The sequence below is a fragment of the Brienomyrus brachyistius genome, chromosome 11 (assembly GCF_023856365.1).
Source record: "Brienomyrus brachyistius isolate T26 chromosome 11, BBRACH_0.4, whole genome shotgun sequence".
Classification (NCBI taxonomy): domain Eukaryota; kingdom Metazoa; phylum Chordata; class Actinopteri; order Osteoglossiformes; family Mormyridae; genus Brienomyrus; species Brienomyrus brachyistius.
In genome coordinates, this window is record NC_064543.1 from 2,237,192 (window position 1) to 2,255,547 (window position 18,356).

Genomic DNA, 18,356 nt, shown 5'->3' on the forward strand with positions numbered 1-18,356 from the left:
GTGGCGATATCGAGCGGCAGATGGAACCTGGGCTGGAATCCCGGAATGGAGCAGAGACAGGAGGGCTGGGTGGACAGAACGCTGGAGAATGAGTACGATACCTCGCAGGACAAAACAAACCTTTGATTAATCGAGGAGGACAGGATGTCCAGGGTGCCAGAGTTTGACCACCACTGTGCCAGCAAAGTGAGTCAATATGCAGATCCACGAACTGAAGGTTTTTTTAAGCCCAGCTGGTGAACAAACATCACTATTCAGTGGTACTGCTTTCCTAGAGAGCGTATGTTTTTGAAGACTCATTCCTCCATATGCTGGATTGTGTTCAATGTTCATTGTTCAATGTTCCCACGAGCACAGAAGCTTAAGAGCTGCAATGTATCAAGCCAATAAAATGCAATACAAGAGATCTGGCTTGTTATTACTGGAAATGTTTAATACCGTTACAAAGAAGCAAACTAGGGCCAAGGCGCAACAATGAATACCTAGAAAGGTCAAGCACCCACAGAACAGACACCGTGCTGTAAAAACGGTGCTGTCCATTGGATAAGATGAGGAGTCCTAACCCTCATCATAAATGACATCATAAAAGATCCTTGGGCATCTTCCGAAAGTGTAAGGCTGTTACCCCGACGTCCTGGCTAAACCTTTCAGAACTGGCCTCTTATATGTAATTGGTGAATTCTCTCCTGTTCCTTCACCACCTTAGCTACTGTGTGGTGAGCGTACTGGCGTAGAACAGCTGCTGTCGCATCATCCAGGTGGGGGCTACGCTGTGGTTGTAGTTCAAGTGGCTCCCCATTGGTTCTGTTAAGCGTTTTGGGCGTCTTGAAAAGCGCTACATACACACAAGTCATTCACTCAGACACAAAATTGATATTGTAGAATGTGTCCGGCAAAATGTGTCACATGCTGATGAAATCCAGACACAAGCCCTTAACTGACCCAAAAAACTCCCGCAAATCACCCTCATCAAGATCAGAAAAATGATTAAAGCTCAAGTTCAATGATAGCAAGAGAGGGAGACCCTCAAATATTTCAGATCGACCTCAAGAGAAATTGTTGCGAATGATTGTTGTGAATTAACCCTGGACCTCTGAAGCTGGCATAGTCCCATCAAAATATGTTATTCCCACAAAGAAATATTTTTAAACTGAAGAGTCCCCTAAGTGTGTCTCCGAACAAAAATGGACTAAGAGGGTAATGACGGGATGCCTTTAAAGCCAATATAACTGCAATCTACATCTGAAGAACCTAAGTAACAGCTGCAAAAGGGCAGAAACTGACAATGATGGACCAGCAGCAGGACGGAGGACTGTAAGGGCAAGCTGCCGTAAGGACGGGGGAGACTGCAGTCAACAGTACAGACTGCAAGAGAGGCACATGGTATTTTCTGATAATGACGGCTTCTGTTTAGACACATTCCACTACTGCAGGCTTAAACTAAATACTCAACCTGTATAAACATCATACACTATCCTTTCCCCCTACGGACATAACGTCCTAACGTCTCCAAGTATGAATAACATGAGAGGAAAAGGAGATTCAAGTGAGCATTGTTTCTAATACAATATTTAATCAGTCATAGAAATTGTGTCACACTGTAAAGTCCACTGGCAGAAACGTGCCTTTGATTACAGAGATCAGACGTGCAGAGTTGGATCTGGAAGATTGTGAGTGTTGTCAAGAACCCTTAGAAAAATGAAACTTCTTAAACAGCTGAGATCGGCTGTACAGGAAACAAATTATCACATGGTCCAAACTGATCATGTAAGTACAGTCAGAGACAAGCATTTAATAGAACAAAGTACATTCAGTTAAGTCCTACACACATGTATTATTTGACTCAAAAACACTGAAAGTCGACAGAGGCAAAGTAAAAATGCACAACTGATCTTGTTGGGTGAAGCCTCCAATGAACATATTTACCAACCTTTTTAGTTTAATGTTGAAACATATGACCTTCAGTAAGTCTGCCACAGGTCCCAAATACAGTGGCCGGTGTGTCAATACGCTGCAAATTCAGAAAACAAAATACGAAAAGGAAAACAAAAAAAAGCTAGAAATCCACTCACAACACCTTGGAAACGAGCCACAACACAACGGAAGTTTCCAGGGGACACTGAAACGAAACAGCCTATTAGGGCTGGGTGCCAGATTGAATGTTTACAGCATATTGATGAATTTTCAAAATGAGATATGGGATTCGCATGTTGAAAACTTCCATTAAAAAGTGATTAACATGAATAGTGATAGGCTGGTACTCTCCTTATTGGCCACTGTACCTGAAGTACTTCCAAGAACAGAGAACTCGTCAAGTATTTCATCCTTATTTGGAGGGATAGGTGGTGGCGATGATGCGTGATTGGCAGACAAATCTCAGCATAGCAGCTTGTGCATTAGATACAAGGTACAATCCACCATAACAGAACACTGAGTAAGCAGAACCTACAAGTGAATTGTTATGGCAATGCACTCCTGCCAAGAAGATTGTGTCACAGTTCAATAAGTGCAAAGCAATCCATAGCACACTCCAGTCATTTGTTGACATTTTGGGGCAAGCTTCTGGGGGGGGAGGGGGGGGGGGGAAACTGATGGCTTGCAGCAAATATTTGGTTTGTATAACAAAAAAAGTTTATTTACAAACAGGTACACATAAGGCAAAAGATGTACTTAAAACAAGATATGCATTTTCGAAAAGCAGTCTATTCCATTACCGGAGACTCAGAGCAGCACAGCAGAAGTCAGTTGCTCAAGTTGACTGAAAAATTGAGTGAAATCGCAGAAAAACCAGACTAATAAGCATTTCATAAAATACTGCCGTTTTTAAGCACTGACCTATTCAGAAGAATAATCTCACAGGCTTATGTAGAGTTAAGTGTTACATATCATAGATGTGCATTTCCCAAACACGCAAACTAAACAAGGGAAAATTGCTAGCTCTTAAATGTTACCGGTTTATGGGAGTGAAGGTTATACACCGACATAAGAATAAAATCTGTAATAAAATAGATCACAGGGATTTAGCTGTAGCATAAGATTAGTATATTCTAGTTCTACGTACAGGGAAAACAACCCTTTCATTCTTCAATGTCTTTGTGTGTGTATTCCTACTGCGTCATTAACGCTCAAAGACTAAATTATAGTAATTAATTTAAAAGCTTTTGAGTTTCTTTAACACAACTAATATATATACCTTCCCAGGGGCTAACACTGAGCCAAAATAAGTGTCACTCAAGAAATATAGATACAGAAAATTTTAGTCATGTGCATCGACAAAATTGCAGAGTGTATCTAAACTCTCCAGTGACACGGAAAGCAGCAGGTATGATCTGACCTTAGACTGACAACATGCCGTTTGCTTGCCGAATACCACAGAATCTAACAAAAGGCACCTGAATATGCTTGAACATACAAAATCTTATATGACAGGATATATAAATAACAGAACATAACTGACAGTGCCAATGAGGACTGTGAAACAAGGACCAATATCCAACAGCTAAAGAGCATTTAAATCAGTACATTGGCAAAGGTTAACAGATGTTTGAAGTAAAGTTGTTATGTATGCAAGACTGATGAGAAAATATTACATTTAGCCATTTCCACGTAGTGGTACCAGTGGGTATTGGCGTGTAAATGAAGAGTAACACTTTGGGAAACAAATAACGCATCTTTGAATGTTCATCTCAGTAGTGGTCCTGGGGAGTGTGGTGCCGCGGGCTGGATAAGCAGCCGACGGATCCCTTCGATTGAACCACACACACTCACGGCACGTCCACCTCTGGCATGGCTCCCACACTGGAGTGCATGTTCAAAAACCTGGACCTCGCAAGCCTCCGATTGTCTGTCCGCTTCCATTGCGAAGAAATAAACTGACTTCCTGTGACATCATTTCCACTTGACACATTAAAGTTGAGAAGTGTGTGTTGGGGGGGGGGGGGGTCTCTTTCTGCAGTGGAAGCGCACCCAGAGTGTCAGTCCACCACAGCGGACAAGACGGCCATGACTGCTATCCCACAGCACAGTAACAGGATCTGCAACAGCGAGCACCTAGAGGCAGACGATAGGACGAGAACAGGACACAATGTATTCTCACACAAGCAATGGCGAGTACTAGTCTTTCCTTATCAACAAGGTGGCAGGACATCACTCATAGCTCCTAAAAGGGTCACCTTTGGGATTTATTGCAGTCAATTTCCAAAAGCTCTATAGGCAATAAAAACATCTAGCAAACAAAAAGTGGCACCATAACAGGAAATTAGTTTATAATTTCCCCAACAATAACACTGTGCTACTGTAAAGTATAATACTGATGTGATAATCAATACTTTTTAGATGGCATATACCTGCTTGACTTGAATTCATTCATAACCACAAATACTGGGTTCAGAGAATCCAAAACAAGTGCCTGCTTTCTCGTACAAGTGTCAAGGTATCAATTTATACTTTGTAATGAATGGATGAAACATGGAATTTCTTGTCCCAGAATAAGCTTTTGTGAAAGATTTCAGATACTTTGCTAAATATTAAATCCGACACTGGTGTTCGGACATCCCGAAAACCTCTTCCACATTTATTAAGGCAAACAGCCAGTGAAGTTCATCTGATGTCCTTTACCGAAATATTTTGTCTCACTCGGGCCGTGTCTAACATTTCAACACATGCACTCTCATATGCTGTAGGAGGAAATAGGTTTCTCAAGAATTTACCACTGGAAGCTGTAACACTGCACCATATTTTACGCAAACTAAACACACTATTGCGGGTGTATCCAAAGTCAGGTGGAATAATACTTAGATTCCATGAAAGTAAACAATTTAAATGCAGACTGGCGATAAAATCCAAGCAATTTTAGCAGTGTAATCCAGAACTTGAAACAACTCCATTTGAGGCACTTATGAGAACTTCAGACAGAAACAAAAACTAAGCATAAAACCATGACTTAGTGACGCGATTACCTGGGGTTAGACTCTTCCAGAAGGTCTGGCACTATGTTGACTAAAGCAATGTACAGGAAGCCACCTGATGTAAATGGTAGGATCCAGGCTGTAGAATTTCCTGCACCAGTGAAGAAGAAAGGATAGCAACTGTTGAGGAAATCACAATGAACACAAGTGCCTAAGTTCTACATACATGTTTTTTTTTCCCATGATGAAACTTTACATTAAAGGGTGATGAACAACATCAGGTTGGTACTGTCCTTTAAGCATAGGGCAGTGTTATCAGCAAACAGCATTGAATTAAAAATGGAAAAAAATACACATCCTAGCACATACGTAAAGTCATGCATGAGTGCTGTGGTCTCACCTGTTCCTTTGGGAGACTGAGCACAGAGGGCGAAACAAGCACCCAAAACCCCCCCTAGAGCCGTGGACAGCTGCATTTTGGCTGCCCTCCAACGGTCAAACCCCGCCCTCAGCAGAATGGCGAAGTCCCCCACCTGAAAGGCAGGAATTCAACTCAGCACAGTTGGAGAATTATGAGCCCCTAATTATGAGCCCCTATCCTGTCTCAAATTACAGCCTCCTGGCAAAATTAACATATTGTATTATAATAAGACTGAACCAAAACCAATTCAGGAAATATATTCATGGTAGCAGTGGTTAACTTCGGGAATTAATCGAGAGGACTTTGCGAGGGTTGTGCTGTTTTTCAGTAAACGGTAGAATACACTGCTTTGCACTCACTACAAATCAGCAAGTCTTATGTTTCTCAAGGAGCGGACTGGAGACAGAGAAGGCAGACAGCCAGAAACAGAGAAAACAGCTGCATTTACAGCAAAGGCCAGAGGCCTGGAGGGGACATCAGGCTCAATTTCTGCTCGTCTGCCAACATTTCAGCCCCAAATCAACCCCACTTCTAACGGGGGGAGGCTGATAAAACTTAGATCTCCTGAGGATTAACAGCATACTTGAGAACCAGCAGCATCCCCACATTAGTCAACAGAATCACGTAGAGGTGGCCTAGTATTTACGAACCTCGTGAGGAATTTCATGAAGAAGAATGGCAAATGTTGTCAGGACACCGACCTGTTAGGATAACAGGAAAAACACATATCAGTGACCATCTGCTGCATGTTTTACGACCAGTCGCATCGTTTACGTTGCTAAGGTGACATAACTATGGCAGCAGCTGCTTCAAGTATGTGCTGAAACGGAATTTTATTCAGATCTCTTTGTTGTGTGGCCACATGCTTAACAGTAACCCAAAATTTTTTATTTATTTTTTTTAATATATAGTTTTTTCTTGCTTCTATACCAGACTGAGACAAGGTTTTCTGGGCAGACATGTCAACTTCAATTAGTGTCTTGATAATACATGCCTGAATTCATACGGCCTGCAACTATCGCAGAAGGACAGACGAAAGTTTTATGTCTCTATGTGCCTACAAATAGTGTAAACAAAGCTGTTCATAGACAAACAAAGGAATACACTGTGAAGGATATAAAAAAAAACACCTGTTAGGGTTTGTGGTCATTTTACTTCCTGAATTACCACGAAAAGCTCTATAAAAAGGGACAACTATTATTATTATAATCATTTAATATTATTCAATATTGTGATTATTTAATATCATTACCAATTATTATTACTGTTATTATTGCTGTTATTATGGTTATTATTGATGATGACTGATAATGATAATATTCACTATAGAAGACAAGCGAGGCTGACCGCCATCCCAAACATCATCATGCTGCCTGGGGTCTTAGTAAGTGCTTTAATAATAAACATTTCTTGTCCTGACAAAAACAGAACATGGGACGCACGTTCACTTTTTTTGAACATTTGATTTTTCTTGCAGTACAAACTTACTTTTTTGCTGACCAGGAAACTTCCCCCGACTGCCAGCCCATGAGTAAAGTTGTCAATGCAATTGGCCAGGAGGTTTAAATATCCACTTGTCTGTCAAAAAAATAGTTATATCAGATATAAAGATACAGAACATCAATACGGCAAGATGTCTTGTATCGAGCAAAGCATCTCACGTCAAACTGGAGTAGTATAATTAGATATTCTTTAGTCCATGAGGCATTGAAGTTTTAAAACTTTTCCCCTCACGATCACAAATACACCAGAGTGGGACGCTACCACGGAACTCTCGCCAAGACCTCTCTGTATGAACAGAACAGAGCACTGTCCAAACAGTAATGCAGTGCTTCTAACTGGACTCAGGCACAGACAAAAGTTTATGAATGTTATTGCCGGAGCTCTCGACCATCTGCTCGTGCTGGCAGGAGAAAGAATAAGGCGAGTAAGACACGTACGCGATGGCGATCTTTCTCAAGGCAAAGCAGGGGGAGACGGCACAGCTTGTAAAATGACCGAAAGTCACCGAGAGCAACGGCTCCAATAACAGCGGGACCCTTCTCACGGTACCAAGTATGATCACTGCCAGTTATTACCTTGATTTTATTCTCAGCATATATATTACAGTGCATTTGTAAAACCTGAGAATCGTAAATATTGCCTGGGACAATATTAAAAAAAAAAGACATCAACACTTTTCCTCCCCACCTTTATTTTCTCGGGGGTTCGATGTGGCTCCAGAGCGGAATGGCCATCGGGACAGTGCCCATTTGTGTGTGGGGCCCACTTCTCCGGCGAACCGATTGTCTGCCCACAGCTGGACTTAGCGTACAGATTGGCTTTTGAGCACGAGCAGATCTGCAAAAGGAGAAAAGTTTTGGTGTACCGAGTGCCATAAATGTGCAATTAAGGCCATTACAAAAAAGAACAACAGTAAACCATAAACATAATTACAAAAATCTGTTACATTACTGTCACCACAAGAGCAATATTTATACCCAATGGATCTGCGAAAAACTAATAGTTGCTCTGATCCACAGATGCTCAATATCTAGAGACTTGGGGTCTTCAGATATACTCACAATGCTAACAAACATTTAATTGAATAAGTGAAACCCAATTAGAGTCAGTTTTACTCTGGAAAAATCACTCTACAATCCAATTAACTTCAGCATACTACCCACCTTTTATAGAATCATAGTTAGTTTTATGGTTGAATGTAAAAATAAAGAAAACCGTGAATGAAGACGTTATCCCGAGCACGAGGTGGTATCCACGTGTGCTTTCGTTTATCGAATTATGTTGTTACTCACAAGGCATTAACTTTTCAACTGTCAGTATTCCTGAGTTTAAAAGGAAACCGCTGCTAGATATGCTGTAGAATTCAGATTTTTGCAGATACATTTCCTGGTGTTTTTGTTTTATGTGTGGATTAATGCACGGTTAGCACAATTTTAAATGAGTATTAAAAATAAATGGAATGATAAAATGCAACTACGAACCAACAAAATGACAAAGGCCCCTCTCTTCATCCTATTTTAAGCTGTCAAAATTCTCTTAATCTTTCACATCTGAACACAAAAACCTTTCACAGACACTGATGCTGTTTGATGGATAAGATTCCTAAACATTTTATGTGGTTAAGTGCAACTAAATTACTCAATAACTACACAGATAATAGCTTCTTATACATATAGTTGCACCCAGTCAGGCTGACAGCTGACTTACTATACTTAAGCAATCTCTTTTGAAATTGCCTAAAGTCTGAATTTCAACAGCAGAACCAGACACCATTTTCCACTGGCAGATTTACTGGTTTAGCCACCGGTATATTGCACTTACAATTTCAAATACCAACCAATATATTTTTAGCAAATCTGCAGGTACAAATTTTTAATGATGGGTCCATATAGTTAAAATGTCAGCCTTTAAAAGCGATAACAGTCGTGATTAAGAGCATTCCTGAACACTGCCGAGCCTGGGGCTCAGACGCACAACCTCTCCCTCGTCCCCTGGCGATAATATTAATTTTCCAGCTTCGCAGCTCCACTTTCAGCAGGCGTACAAAAGCCTCTCTTGCTAAAACCACAAACGATGTAAACACACAAACAAAATTTGCCCAACAAGCTCATCATGAAGACCACAAACACGCTGCTCTTTTGCAAATCCATGTGCATAAATTAAACCGCATGCCCCGCAAACAGCAAGAGATATGCTCTTGTGCGAAATGCACACGTCTATGCAACTTAGGCAGGACTGGTCCAGGTGCGCAAACAACCACCACAAAGGTGTGGAAATTACAAGGGGTTCTTAACATACAAACAGAATGGTCAGGCAGCATTAGTTTTTGTCTACTTTTATAGAGCAACAAGACATAATGACATTTATGACACACACATGCTCGGAATTTCGGCTCCTCTCGTAGCTCTTTAAAAGGCCCATTCAGAAAAGCAGTAACCACAGCCCTGCCTAACCGCCATGAGGGAGCTGCCTCCCTGCGCTTTTTTTGTCTGGTTTTATATTTAGCCAAAGTGTGGTGGAAAACACTTGAGTGGCATGGAAACTGCTAGCCTTCAGCCCGGGGGGGCGGGAGGGGGGGCAGGGGAGAAGTCTGCACATAGACATTCCACAGGTATTAAGACTGGATAAGTCACATTTTGACTTAATAAATCTGGTTAAAAAAAAAAAATTCGAAAAATTCACCTGCATCGTCTCTTACCAGAAATTATTTATTCACGATAATCCACAGACTTTGTACTGAGCAGATTAATGTAGGAACTATTTTCTTCTACCAAACTCCACACACCAATCATATCATTGCACAGACTATACAAGCACCCCGGCAATATCTTGAGTAACCAGGGTTAAGATTTTTTGAAAGAGATATTGCTGTTGAATTTATCAAATGCATTTTTTGGCGTTTTAAAACACCAGAGAGAGAATACTCTTCAGTCCCATAATATTCGAGAAAAGGCTGACATTTCTATGGCCAATATCTCCAAAACCAGGCAACTCCCAGCAGTACAACCTCTAAAGCTTCCCTAAAAAATATCTTTTAATGAGTTTTGGGGTGAACTGCCCCTTTTCCGCTGAGAGTAAACGTTCAAAGGACATGAAGCTGCCAAGGGTAGCATCGTGAAACAAAACGCAAATAGCGACATTTATTAGACCAGGGGTGGGGAACCTGATCCAGGCCACACTCACTTTCAACTGTACTCAAGGGGGGGGCAAGAACTAATTAAGTCGCTCATTATCTGCCTTAGCAACAAGCCATCTAGGTAATTATGGGATGAATCACAGTTGCATGCGTCATTTAGATTTTCCTGCAGGGAGTGAAATCCTGGTTGGTCTGCTAATATGTCTCAGGACTGGATTACTTATACCACTTAGTTACTATCAGTCAAACTGGTTATTTGTACCGTTTTATGTACGACGCAAAAATTTCGCTTGTGTGCCTTTGCGCTAAAAGCTTGTCTTGCTGCAGGACTGGAACAAGTGATTAGTACTGCAATGGGTTAAACCATCAGCCGATTAAAATGTAAATGTTTACTTAAAAGAACAACAGATTGGGAGACTATACCTCCAGCGGCAGAGATAAGACTGCAGTGAAACCTGAGCAACAGACTCAAGTGCAGTGGGAGCAGCCTCACGACCAGAACTATAAAAAGCCCAGGAGTCACTGTCTGGGTCCCAGTTTTCACCAGCTGTCTGCAGCCCTATTGGGCAGAGCATCTGGCACAAGCAGTGGGAGGACTGGACGCACTTCCTGTTTTACGCGGGGCTCCGCTTATAGATTACCAGAAGTGAATTAGATTAAAAGAGTGCAGTGAAGTAAAAGGAGAATGATAGACATTTTCCAAGTGACTACATTATAAAACACACAAAACCTGAATAAGATTAATGCCTCTAGCCTGAAATAAGCATAAGTATGTCTGTACCGTATCTAGCTATATTTAAAAAAATAAAACGTCACAGCACCCAAGAATGCATCCTTTACCTTTTGTTACATGACATAATCATTTAAGATATGCTGTTCGTTCTGCCTCACCTAGTAAGATGTAAACGTTCTAGTGTAAGACGTAACTTGAAATTAGGAGTACATTTTTCCCCCCATAAAAATAATTTCCTCCTGGGTCAGAACTTAACAGGGTTTAAAGTTTGTTTAAACAAAACCGTCACTGAGAAACTGCCGAGGCACAAATTTATACATATACAAACAGACCCCATCTATGAATGGTTTTCCTATTGGCAGGGCAGACACAAACCGCACTGGCAGGGGACGCAGTTTCCCTAAACAAACTTTTCCTCCTCGATTTTTTCAAAGTGCCTAGACTTGACAATCAAAACGAAATCTAACTGTGCGGCGCAAATCCCACATGAAAAAGTGTTTTGCCAATCAAAACGAAGGGAACAGAGGCGAAGAGCAGATTTAGCATAAATCTGTGCCTGTACGGATCAAGATAGCTATGCAAAGACATGTCAGTGCAAGTTCCCAACGCACGTCTCCTTGCACACGCTGTGTCTGTACCAAGCTTCAACTAAATGGAAAGGCTTCTGAGCTGCCGAGTGGCCGAACTAAACCAGCCCAACCGAAAAGCAGCGCGCAGAGGGGAAAACCTGACAAGCATACATGTATATTTACGTCTAAATAAGACCCCTTCTATAAATAGCAGCAAGCCAGCATGGAGGAGTCAAACTTTCTGCAACTGGCTGAGGAGCCAGACGAGGCTTGAGTCAGTCTCATGATGACCCACGTTACAGAGGCATTAGTCACCAGAAGACAGATGAACTGGTCAAGTGAGCTCATTCTTTCCAAGCAGTCCTGCAGCACGTTTTAAAGATGGTTGGCTGGTTAGTATGAGTAACCCTAAGATTAAAAAATATTATACAGAAAGACAACACGACATCTCATAAAATTCTACTGTGGACAGTCAAAAAAAAAAAAAAAAAAAGAGAGAGACAGACAAAATTCAGCTTGACAAACCCTGACAAAGGGATACACAGCACATACAGAATGTCGAACTGGGTTTCAGGAAGGAACAGATCAAACGGTTAATGTGCTATTTGACTGAATGCAAGGCCATGTGTGTGGAGTCCCCAGGATCCCAAAGGACCGTGCTGTGGAACTCACCGAGGGCTCCTCCTGACTCCCCTCATCTGGGAACATCTTCTCCAGCACGAGGAAGGACAGCATTCCCACAATGACCCACAGGCCCTGGATCTTGTGATACTGATGACCCCCATCTGCCAGAAAGGCACATTACAGCCCCAGGGACTATATATCCATTTGTTTTCATATTCTCAGTATTCTAGTGTTTAACAAAAAAAAAACAACAACCATGGCCCTGGTTTGTTACAAACTCATATTTACTATATCAGTCATTCTCATACTTCGGTTACCTTGTAAATCAAACAACACTGTTTAAACATTTTAGAAGTTAGTTGCGCAGTGTTACCCACGTAGGATGCTACTCCACTGCACCAGCTTGATTTCCAGCCAGGAACCATTACCAAACCAAGTGCTTTCTTTGTAACTTGCAACTGTGTTTATTGTCAATTGGTTATGCAAATAATCTTCCTCCCAAACACAATATACATCCACTACCCTGAAAAACAGCAGTTAGGAACTCGGAAAACGTCGATTGAGAAAAAGAAAGGAATAATAATGGATGTGTGGACAAATAAGACCAAAGCTTAAACTGCCCAACCTTTTTAATTACAAAAAACATGATACCTGGGGCAGTGGAAAAGCCCCCTCAAACCTGAATCGCCACCCCCCAGGCCGATGTGTCAATCTTGGTTGATTTTGCAAACAAATTTTTTTGCCAATATTCAAAGTTAGTTGCCTCACTGATAAAGACAAAAATACTAAATTAAAAGGAGATGATTCGATGAGATGATCAACCATTTCCCAAATGAGGATGACAGCGGATGTCATTGGCTCATTTACCGCTTAGAATCTCGCTACAGTCTCCTCAATGTCTCAGTGCCTGTATTATATTATGATGTCGCTAAATACATTCATGGGATCTTAAGTAATGTCAACGACATCAAATTCACTAAAGATTTATTGGGGCTCAGAGGCAAGTCAGTTATGGATATTGGCATTATTAGAAAAAAATATATATATAAATATATCGGCATCAGCCAAAATTTACATATCGTGCCACAGTGGCATAGCGGGTAGTACAACCCCCCCCACCCCCCCACCCCCCAGTCTTTATGTCAGGGGACTGCATGTTCTCCCTGCGTTTGCACAGGGACTCTGAGTAATATGGTTTCCTCCCACCAGTCCAAATGTGAATTTACATGTGGTTTAGATTAACTTAAGTATGTATCCTAGGACTGGCTTCCTGGGAATATAGAAGATGGATGGGTGAACGAAATAACACAATGTAGAATTAATATGTCAAAGTCTAACCACGTAATTACTGACTGTCTGAGCTTCAACGGTAAAGAGACTTCGTATCATACTGAAGCTCAAAATCAACTCCCAAGAGTACAGAGGAGCACAATCATGACCAAAAACAAGGAAAGACCAAATGTCGCATTTTGTTTGCGCTACCCATTTTTTCCCCCCCACCAGCATAGCTACAGCAAGCCTGGCCAAGGAGGAGAGGGAATCTAGAAGGGCAGATCTACCAGATCAAGATGGAGAGACCGGATGGCCGCTCACCTGTGCTGCAGGAATAGGCCCATGCCTCTGGCAGCAGGTGGAGGAAGACGTCACCCAGTAGACCTCCGACGGCGAAGCTCAAGAGCTGCTTCAGTTTCTGGCAGCCAGCTGTAGCCAAAGACAGAATATCAAACGTGGACAAGTACTACAAAGGACTCTTCAGTCATAGTGGTGCCACAATGGTTTTGGATGCCAGTACAAGCATGACGTCATTTGTTCCTTAAAGTCAAATCTCACAGTAACAAAAAAAATGTCACCCTCCACTTCTGACGTACGCCAAGAGCTTTTGGCCTGATTTTAGGTAAAAATCCAAAAGGAAAACAAAAGATTGTAGTTTCTACCACATAAAACCTAAAGCTCAATGACTTGGACCACAAAGAAGGTGCTGGGAAGAACAGGGTAGATTTGTCCTCCTCAGAGTAGTGAGGCTTCTTCTAATGCTACTTTATTACGACTTCATGACAATGTGAATTAAAAGACAGAGAAACATGACGGATCAAATATTAGTGTTAATATAAAATCAACAGCTACAAACCAGACAGCTGCAGCTCTTGCTGGCTTAACATTTGATATTTAACACCTTGGTTTCATTACACAATGGTTTCCATGATCCTTTTCAAGTATCACTGATGGAGCTCATTTCAGCTGGGACATGCCCTCTGGCTTTATCTCTGAACTACCGATGTCTGAGGAATTTGGAAGTGACTAGGAGAGCACTTTGTCTGTTAGGCAACAGCTCCCAGCAGGAGTGCAGAAATACCCGCTCTGAGCGTTTAGGTTGGAGATATACTTGCAGCAGACACCCGCACATTGTGTATGCAGAAACCTTCACTGACCTACAATCCAGATCTTCATAACTGCTGAGGTTGCTGGAAGAGGAAATTTAATAAATCCCGGGAGATGAGGATGAAAGTAAGTAACTGCCTGATAGCCCTCTATGCAAACCTCTGTCTGTCTGATCCCAGAGCAGGCCTGGTTTAATATTAACAGGCCCCTGCATAATGCAGCTGATCTGGAAGTTTCTGCTTATCTATATTCTGCTCTCCATCAAACTCAAACTCGTTCTCTAAGCTCAGATGGCTGAAAAGCATTCAAGTTCTACGTGAATAAAAAAATATATTTAACACTGAATGTATTCAAACATGCCTTTTGATACTTAAACGCAGATTCTTTAAATATTTAAAGTCCTCTGCCAGCAAATGTCAAATCCCCATTTGTGAGGTCACACACTTTGATTCTGAGTCCCTGACTGCATCAACTGCATACAATTACCCCACCATATCTGATTTCATCACTCTAATTGTTCTTACTATAATTAGCACCCACTTCCTGCTGATTAAAACAAACTGACACCTACAAGGTATTAAAAGTTCATCAGCAGTGTGGATAACTACAAATTTAAAATTGGGTCAGAAAAATAATAACGCAGTACATAATAAATGTGTGTCACAAAGTTATGAGTCCATTCGATATTATGAACCATTTTCATTTAACCTGACTTTTTAATATAATGTGTGTTGTGACAGTCCATTCATGAGTTATCCATAAGTCTGATGTTCTTAACCCAGGAACTGCCGCCACTTTCCAATGAATACATAACGTTAACAGTGCAAAACTGCAATAACTGTTAGAAGCAACTCCTAAGACGTTCGGTCCCTAAATGAATCCAGTTTCACAACTGTACGGGTCAGCAGTCAGACTAAACAAAATAGTATCACAAGCAAAAGTGAGATATGAACTGCTACGTACTGTATACCAAATTCAGCCATGGCGGTTAGGCACGCCACACTGTATGGCACTTACACTGCAGATTATTCATCACCATATGTTCCCTTTTAAATCCAAGTGTGATGGGTTTAAAAGCCTTTGCTTATATTTACTGATTTACAGTGAAATACCCCAGACTCTTGGCACTGCAGTATGTTGATTCCAGGATTTTTTTTTTAGCCTGCCGTTGTAAGTACTACTAATGAATAGAGGATGAGAATCAATGTTGTGTTTTCTATCAAGCTGATGACGACAAAATAATTAGCTTTTGTCCTTTGACATGGATACGTCATGGGGCTGCAGCTACTGTCTGTGTCAGGAAGTTGGGTTATTATGATACAAAATCAACTGTGCCTCTGGGTGAGGGCAGCACTGTGTATGGCTATGGATGAGAAGGATTAATATGTCAGTGGAGCTTCCTGTGATTTACAATTGCTCCTCACACAAAGGGTCAAAGCCAGTGAGCCGGTTGACCGGCCAGGACTGCATAAGGGGCACAAGGATCTGAAGCGTTTCACACTGACTGATGCTATCCAGGACTTTGTCCCTCACACACATCTATATTCCTGTCCTGGCCAGTGGTGGTCCTGTATCTACCAACATTCATGCACACATCTGTCCACCACTATAACGTGCAAATGGAAATGATGAACAAGAATCAGGAGAAGACTGACCTTCAGCTTTCTGACTAAATATACATCCACTGAATGGTACTACCTTCAAAAACACGATTTACCAGAAGCGTCATTAGACCTATTTTAGGGTGGCTTTAGCCCCCCCAGATATATACTTATTGGCTTTAATCCACGAATAATTTGCCACTGCCCCCCCCCCAGTAAAAACTCTGCTCCTCTATCCATTCATCTCTAACTATGCCCCTGCTCTTTACCATTTCAGTACAACATTAATAAGATACTCACTAACAATGTATAATATCTCAATTTCTTCACGTGGCTGACATTTTAATCCAGAATCACTCACTGCTGCTTTCTAATCCCGTGCGGCTCTCCAACATATTCCTCTTTCTCGGGATTTATACCAAGACAGGCTCCTAAGCCCAATGCCCTCTCACGATGGCGTTTGCTCACTCCTCGCTAACCCCTCTAACAAAGCTGCCACCGCTCACAGAAAAATGTCATTAGCATTAAAGGTCTGTGCAGACCTCAGATCCCCACTTGTGCTAGATGTGGTATCGTGGCTTAGCTTCACCATTTACCTTCAGTCTTTAAGGCGGCTCCTGCTTCAATCGGGATGACAAGCAAGGGGAAAATCCCACTGAGCCCCACCACAATAGATCCAATGAGGGAACAGATAAAAGCATCTCCCCTCTCCCCGGAAAAGAGGTCCAACAGCACCTGTAGACCCGGCAACTCCTCGGTACACCAGGGACCCGCCACCGCCTGCAGCACAGTGGCCTGGGACATCTTCCTGGCGTTGGACCGATGGCTAGACGCCGTTGTGGAAATGAAAAAAAGGGCAGTGCTGCTGAGAAAGGCAGCGATACCCCAAGCTGGGCTCCAGGCCCGAAACTTCATGGCTCCTTCACCATGCCCAGCACTCGCAGCTGACGCCGAAAGGACACTGCAACCACAGAAGAAGACATGCAACAGAGTCAACTTCAAGTTACAGAGACAAGAGGACTGCATTCAGATCAACACTGAACCTTGCTGTCTAACTCAAGCAAAAGAGTACTGAGTTATGCCCATAGACAATGTCATGTTTTTATCAATATCAGCATTAAAAAGAACAATTTTGCAAACTGAAATTTTGCAGATAACCCCTGAAGAATGATGCGCGCAGTTTTATTATTTTTTTTTTACACTTAATGGAAATGACTTTTCCTTCACATCATAACCCTGCATAGAACAAGTCGGTATAGAAAACGAGCGGATGGAAGAACGGAATCGGTTTAAATACTCGTCTGTCAACCGGGAACTTTTCCCAGTAGTGCACCTGGGACTGCAGCGCGCAAACCTGCACCATCACTCATTATCAAATTTCTGGACTTTTGCTGTAGATTTGCTCAGGTAATAATAAGCTGAGTACTGAGGGAACCCACTGGAATGCTAACGCTAAGTACCTAGAAGGTACTAGTATCCCCCCCCCCCAACAGACCCACCCCACCCACCAGATTACAGAGCTCCGTTAAACTCTGCCTACCTTGTTTCTGCTTTGTCACATTTGCTTGTTGTGGTACAACACGTACACAAATAATAATAATAATAATAATAATAATAATAATAATAATAATAATAAATTCATTATTATTATTTTTGAAAAAAAATATTTTTTAATTATTACAAAAAGCTTATACTGAATTTATCACTAAATGAAGAGGATTCTTAAATTACTAATGAATCGATTTGTTTTAGGACGCAGGTAACGGGTACAAACGGCTGCAGTCCCCAAGTTTCCAAAAAAGTGCCACACCTGTACTTAAATTAGACGTAAAGTCCAATAACCCTCGATATTACCCGCAGGCTATGTTAAATACCGTGCGGAATGATTCACTTTAACGTTTTATGCATTAATTAGCAATATCTTTCTACTTTACATGATTATAAAGCAAAATGTATGTTCATGAATGTAAGCGTCATTTCCCTCACAGTTTACCCTTAAATATGTGAATTATCAGTTTGCAAACATTCAAGTTGTCTTACCATAGTGTACCACCTATTGCCTTATGACGATTATACTAAATAATTATGAGTTTGTGAAACTTATTTTTCAGTGATAGATTCAGTTACCCGAAACACGTTGGACTGTATAAGTAGAACGCAGTGCAAACATATGAAGTTTTAACTTCTGAACAAAGCTGAACAAATCATGCATTAACTTAGTCAAAAATATTCAAATAACGCAATCCTAAACACTTCATTATAAGAAAAAGATTAATTTACCATACTTATAATCCCGAGGTTTCTGCTCCAGACTATCCCTGCCATCCAGCTCCGTGCTCCGCCGCGGGTAAGCTGATGCAGCAGCTGCAGGGGAACCACCTCCTCCGGAGGCCACGTCTCACGACAGGAACCAAACTTCCTTACAGTCACACGAACCGAATAAAAGGGAGCACTTCCGGTCGATGCCGTCATCACGTGGGCCC

General features: G+C 41.6%; 1 protein-coding gene across 2 annotated transcripts; it reads right to left on the bottom strand.

The window, feature by feature from the left end:
* Positions 1-2,608: 2,608 nt before the first annotated feature.
* On the bottom strand, positions 2,609-18,293 carry slc39a13 (solute carrier family 39 member 13). 2 transcript variants are annotated; one of them, XM_049031511.1, is made up of 10 exons: positions 18,159-18,293; positions 16,470-16,834; positions 13,487-13,594; positions 11,942-12,054; positions 7,519-7,668; positions 6,817-6,906; positions 5,979-6,029; positions 5,308-5,440; positions 4,959-5,058; positions 2,609-4,050 (listed from the first exon to the last, which is right to left on the bottom strand). In XM_049031511.1, the coding sequence occupies exons 2-10, from the start codon at positions 16,786-16,788 to the stop codon at positions 3,975-3,977; spliced, it is 1,140 nt and encodes a 379-aa protein (XP_048887468.1). In that variant the 5' UTR covers positions 16,789-16,834; positions 18,159-18,293; the 3' UTR covers positions 2,609-3,974. The 2 variants fall into 2 exon arrangements, with proteins under 2 accessions (XP_048887468.1, XP_048887467.1); XM_049031510.1 differs by having other exon boundaries at positions 18,154-18,287.
* Between the last annotated feature and the right edge of the window lie 63 nt (positions 18,294-18,356).

Coding starts and splice junctions, on each gene's coding strand:
- slc39a13 (XM_049031511.1), bottom strand. CDS start 16,788: ATGAAGTTTCGGGCCTGGAGCCCAGCTTGGGGTATCGCTGCCTTTCTC. Junction 13,595..16,469: donor AGCCGCCTTAAAGACTGAAG/GTAAATGGTGAA, acceptor CTTTGGCTACAG/CTGGCTGCCAGAAACTGAAG. Junction 5,441..5,978: donor TTCATGAAATTCCTCACGAG/GTTCGTAAATAC, acceptor CCTGCCTTTCAG/GTGGGGGACTTCGCCATTCT.